This window comes from Camelina sativa, chromosome 11 (genome assembly GCF_000633955.1).
Source record: "Camelina sativa cultivar DH55 chromosome 11, Cs, whole genome shotgun sequence".
Lineage (NCBI taxonomy): Eukaryota > Viridiplantae > Streptophyta > Magnoliopsida > Brassicales > Brassicaceae > Camelina > Camelina sativa.
Genome location: NC_025695.1, coordinates 18493293 through 18499082, shown reverse-complemented (window position 1 = coordinate 18499082; position 5790 = coordinate 18493293). Strand labels below are relative to the sequence as shown.

Sequence of the window (5790 nt, the reverse complement as noted above, 5' to 3'; positions counted from 1 at the left end):
TTTCTTTTTGTCCGATCCAAACAAAACAGGATATACATATTTTGTTATTTGTTGCTTAGTTTGAATCGGACAAAAAGAAAATTGTTCTTATATTGAATCCTTATATATATTTCGTGTTTACAGTTTACACTTATCCATGACCTTTCGACTAAGATGACTCTGTTTTTCTTAGATAACTGAATTGTATAAACTGACGTATAACAAGTCTGACATTAAAAATGATCGATATCAGTATATCACTATAGTTTGTAAGTGTGAACATAATGGGATAACACATTCGTTTTTTTCTTCTAACAATATCGTTGAATCCATAAAATCCAATTAATGAACTCGAATAATACAGGTTAATCCTGCAAAATTAATAACAGTACACAATGTAATTTTCAAATATATTTCATTTTTTTATAAGCAGATATAGTATTTATTTTTTGAAAATTCTATAAATTAGTTTAGACTTGTCTTTTTTTTTTTTAACATCTATCTTTATTAATTTGAAAAAGAGTAATACAAACTATTAGTTAACCAATTTGGTATTACATCAAAGACTTGGTACAAATGATTCATTAAAGAAGCATGATGAGAAAGTTTATCTGCCGCGTTATTCTCTTCACGACGAACATGTCCTAAGGAAGAATGTGGTAGTTTGGACATCCAGTATCGTATATCGTAGAGTAGGGACCCTATCTTGTGGTGATCTTTCCCTATGTTGATTAGATTAGTAAGTTCTAGATTGTCACTTTCAAACCAAACATAATGTAAACTTTGATACCACGCCACTTGAAGAGCATGAAGAAATCCCAAAGCCTCAGTTTGAAGTGCAGAATGTGATTGTTGTAATTTTGCGCAACCTGAAAGAATCACTTGACCATTGATGTCACGTATTATCCATCCTGAGCTGGTATATTCTCTGTCTTGGATGTACCCACTATCAAAGTTACATTTCAGCCGACCTTCAGGAGGGGCATACCACTGTTGCAGTATTCTTCTATTTGGCAAGTTGGAAGACTGACTAGTTATGGGAGCCGGTACTGATGATGTTCTGGTGGCTTCATACCATTCATCTGCTTCTTGTATTCCTTTTCTTGCTTCAGATAGTGTAGAGAGGTTGATTTTTCAGAATAAAAAGTCATTATGAGATTTCCATAGTCACCACATTATCCAAATGAGAAGATTTTTTATTTAAATAGGGGCATTCGTGTGATGTTGGAAGTGAAGTAACAAACTCAGGTTTGCTTTAAAGTCATCAGTGAATATTATCTGTCTGCCAAGGTTAACTGAGATGCATCTCCATACTGCTTCTGCAAACTGACAAGTAAAAAGCAAATGATTAATTTTCTCATCTCCATAGCAGCATCTTTGACATACCGGGTTAGCAGGAATATTTCTGGTTCTCAATCGTGTGGTTGTAGCTAGGGCTCCTGACAGGCATCTCCACAGGAAATGTTGTAGTTTTGGGGCTATTGGTAGTTTCTAAATTTTCTGTTTGAGGTCAACGTTCCGGTTTGGGGGCTGAATAGCATCATCTTCCTGAATATCAACATGAGTAGCCACCCAATAACCTGATCGGACAGTGTAGTTTGCATGGTGTATATATGGCCATTCATAGGTGTCTTGTTCTGCATGTTGAGAGAGGTATAATTGTTTTGCAAGGAGTTGATCTTCCGGGTTAAGTACACCTTCAAATATTTTTGGATCCCACTCTCTGTGGTTTTCAAACCATAAGTCCGCCACCTTTATATTTCTATCAAGAATAGGGCCATTTGCAGGTCGTGGAGGGAGGGTAGGGAGCCAAGGGTCTTCCCAGATACGGGTAGATTTGCCATTACCTAGTCTTACTTGAATTCCTTGTTGAAGAGGTTGTTTACCTTCCTGAATTGATATCCATCCATAAGATGCTGCATTTCCGGTTTCTGCCTTGAGATATGATGTTGTCGGGTGATATAGGCCTTTGTATAGTCTTGATAATAGAATAGAAGGATTTCTTAATAATCGCCAAGCTTGCTTGGCAAGGAGAGCGCGATTGAAAGCTTCCGGATCCTTGAAGTCGAGACCACCTTCTTTCTTAGGGAGTGTTTGTCGATTCCATGCAATCCAAGGTATTTTCCTTTTACCATTTTCCTCTCCCCACCAAAACCTTGAGATTACTTGGGTAATCTCATTGCATATAGTAGTGGGTAGAAGAAAGCAATTCATTGAGTACACCAGGAGAGCCATAACTATGGACTTTATGACTATCTCTTTTCCTGCTGCAGATAAGTATTTATAGTTCCACCCCGCTGTTCTTTCTTTGACCTTCTGTACGATATACTCAAACATCTCAACTTTCTTTCTTCCAAACTGTTCCGGTAAACCCAAATATTTACCTCCTCCTCCAACTTTCTGTATTCCCAAAATGTTTTGTAGTCGTCGCCGTTTGACGTCAGGAGCCAAAAATCACCGAAGATTTTGTGTAATTTATTTGTTGACCAGAGGCTTCTTCATATCTTCAAAAAATTTGAGCTAGTTGCTCACAATTCTGGTTGATAGAACGACAAAAAAAGAGAGAATTGTCTGCGAAAAATAGGTGAGTAATCGAAGGACATTATCTTGCCAATTGAATACCATGGAGTTGTCTTGTTTGTTCTGCTTTCTGTACCATATTGCTTAACACTTCTGCGACAAATAGAAAGAGATATGGGGAAAGTGGGTCACCTTGACAGATCCCTCTGGATGGTGTGATCTTCCCATATGGCGCTCCATTAATCAGATCTTCATAAGAGACTGTTGTGACATAGTTCATTATTTGCGTAACCCATCGAGGTGCAAATCCCATCTGTCTCATTTCATTCTCCAAAAAATTTCATTCAACTCGATCGTAGGCTTTACTGATGTCTGTTTTAATAGCCATATAACCATTCTGCTAGTCCTTCCTTGACTTCAAAGAGTGTAAAAGCTCATGAGCTACCAAAACATTATCAGTGATATTTTGACCCGGAACAAACGCTGCTTGAGAATCTGAAATGATGAAACCAAGACATCCTTTCAAACGGTTGATCATTACCTTTGAAATGATCTTATAACTGACTGTACAGAGGCTGATAGGTCTATAGTCTGAGATGTGTTGTGAGTCATCAATCTTCGGAATGAGACAGAGTTGCGTTTTACTTATGTTATTATCGATCCTTCCAGTGTTAAAAAAACTGTCGAACCATGGAGCAAATATCAGGACCAATTAGATCCCAGAACTGTTGATAGAATGCTGCTGTAAAACCATCATATCACGGAGCTCGATCTGCCCCGATACTGAAGACCGCTTCTCTTATTTCTGTATCTGTAACTGGGGCTAGTAGATCACGGTTCATATCCTCAGTGACTCTAGGTTCTATATCTGCAATTATCTCATCCATGTCTGTATTTTGAGATGTAGAGAACAGAGTGTTGAAATATGTTCAACCACCTTACCAATTGCATCATCACGAAAATGCTCCACATCTTGATCATCGAGGATGGATTTGATTATGTTACGTGCTTTTCTCATCTTAGTAGTGGCATGAAAGAATTTTGTGTTTCGATCACCAAGCTGCATCCATGTATTGCTGCTTTTTAACTTCCAAAAGACTTCTTCTTCGCCATAAGCTTTGTTTAAATCTGACCTGAGTTGTGAAACTTGGGAAGGTGATATTGAGTGGTTTCTCTCTACCGCATCCAACTGATACTTTAGTAGCTGTATTTTCTCTGCCGAATTAGCCTTTGTTCGTCTTTTCCACTGTGCTAGTTCACGTCTACAACGCCTTAGTTTATCCTGAATTCCTGCTTGATTACCACTAGTACCCTTTGTCCACCCTCTTTTAACAGCATCCACAAAATCCTCATTGTTAACATGACGCTTGTCGTATCTGAACTGACCACGTTTAACTATCTGCTCTTCCTCAATGTCAATAATAACCGGTGCATGATCTGAGCCAGCAGTGGGGAGAAATTCTGTTTCCGGTGCAGGGTAGGATGTTTACCAGTTAGAGTTAATAAAGGCCCTGTCTAAAGATGATTGAATTGTCTCCTTTTGCCGCTTTCGAACCCAACTGAAAGGATTGCCTTTATATTTGAGGTCCTTCATATTACAACATTGGATCATTGTTGTGAAGTTCTTGTGGCTTCCTAAACTTCATTGTCTTCCCCCTGTTTTTTCTGAGGTTTGGAGAATCTCATTGAAGTCACCACACATCATCCAAGGGCCAGTTCGTGATATGGATATTTTTTGTAGTTTTTCCCATAGATGATGTCTCTCACTTGGGATAGGATGACCATAGATGCAAGACAAGTAGAAATTATAGGATTTATATTCAACATAAAGATCTACAAGTCTTACATCATGGGAAATAACTTGAAATGAAATATGCTTTTGCCAGAAAACAGCTAAACCTCCACTTAAACCTCTAGGTGGTACAAGACACATATCATGGAAACCCAAACTCACTCCCAAATCTCTAACATAGTTGTCTTATTGCTTTGTTTCTACTAGGAACAACATGTCCAAGAGGGTATACTCGTTGTATCTCTTCTAGACGTTGAACTGTAAGGCATTGTCCCAGACCTTAACAGTTCCAAAAACCAACTCTCATGGAACCGGTGGTGGTACCGGCCCCACCGCGACTTTACCATATTCAGCAGCATTGGTACCTGAGTCTTGGCTGCATTGAGATCCCAAATGTCTTTTCCTGGATGAAGCTGAGTCTTCTGGATCAGTCCTCTTCTTGCGTTTGCGTAGATCTTGTGCCATTCTCGCTATCATACCTGAACTTTCCCCTTCTTCCTTGATGAAAGAGGGTAGTGGGTTAAGCAACTCAATCTCCTCATTTGTCACGTCCGGTTGAGAATCATCAGAGGAGATCTTGTCTCAAGAATTGTGCTCTGGATCAATATCGGAGAGTTCATGTTCTCCTTTTTGGGCGTCAGCATTAGGAACCACTTCAGGGATTTCTATCTCTGCGGCTTCATTATCTCCAATAGGGTTACCAGCATCATCAATTTCCTGGATATGAACTCCAGGGTTACCATTCAGAGGCTCTTCTCCATCGCTATCATCATCACCATCATAGTTATCCATCCCTCCGTTCTGAAGAAGACATCTGCCAGAATCGTGTGTCAACATCCCACACACTTCGCATAAACCTCTCAAGCGTTCATAAAAGAAACTAAGCACCGTATTGACCCCTCGAGAGAATTGGTAATTCCTCTGGAAACGGAGAGGTTGATCAACATTCCAATTTATGTGCACCTGATATATCATGGTTTTTGTGGTTTTTAACCATGGTATAAGTGTGTTTTTGAGTCTTTTGATTTGTTTTCTAGGTTGTTTTTGAGTCTTTATAGGTTTATGTACCTATTAGCACAGATGGAACACAAGGGAGCTAAAAGAGGATGATTTGAAGCATAATCAAAGCATGAAGGCTGATCAACGAAGCTCGGAGACGAGATCAAGACTATGTATCGACCGATGCAATCTCAGCATCGATCGATGCAGTTGCCACAAACCAAACGGAAGTTGTTTCCACAAGCTTTAGAAGATTTACAAAATTTGCCCAAGTTTCTCTTATTTGCAATTAAGGCCCAAGACGTGTTTTAGAGTATTTATAGGATTTTTATGGTCATTGTTTAGACCTAAGTTTTATTCTGCAACCAAAAGAGATATTGAGAGCTTTGGGAGAGACAGATCTGATTTCATCTGTAGAGAGAAGATTCTTGAACTCCTTTCTTACTTCTTAATATCAACTGCTTATTATTCAGAAAAGATGTTTTGTTCTACATTGAATA

At 38.8% G+C, this 5790-nt stretch overlaps 1 protein-coding gene and 1 pseudogene across 1 annotated transcript; both read right to left on the bottom strand.

The window, feature by feature from the left end:
* On the bottom strand, positions 345-1155 carry LOC109127307 (annotated as a pseudogene).
* Positions 1471-2214, bottom strand: LOC109127306 (uncharacterized mitochondrial protein AtMg00310-like). Its single transcript, XM_019231899.1, has one exon. The coding sequence runs from the start codon at positions 2212-2214 to the stop codon at positions 1471-1473; it is 744 nt and encodes a 247-aa protein (XP_019087444.1).

Excerpts from the sequence above, each read along its gene's own strand:
- LOC109127306 (XM_019231899.1), bottom strand. The coding sequence starts at position 2,214 with ATGGCTCTCCTGGTGTACTCAATGAATTGCTTTCTTCTACCCACTACT.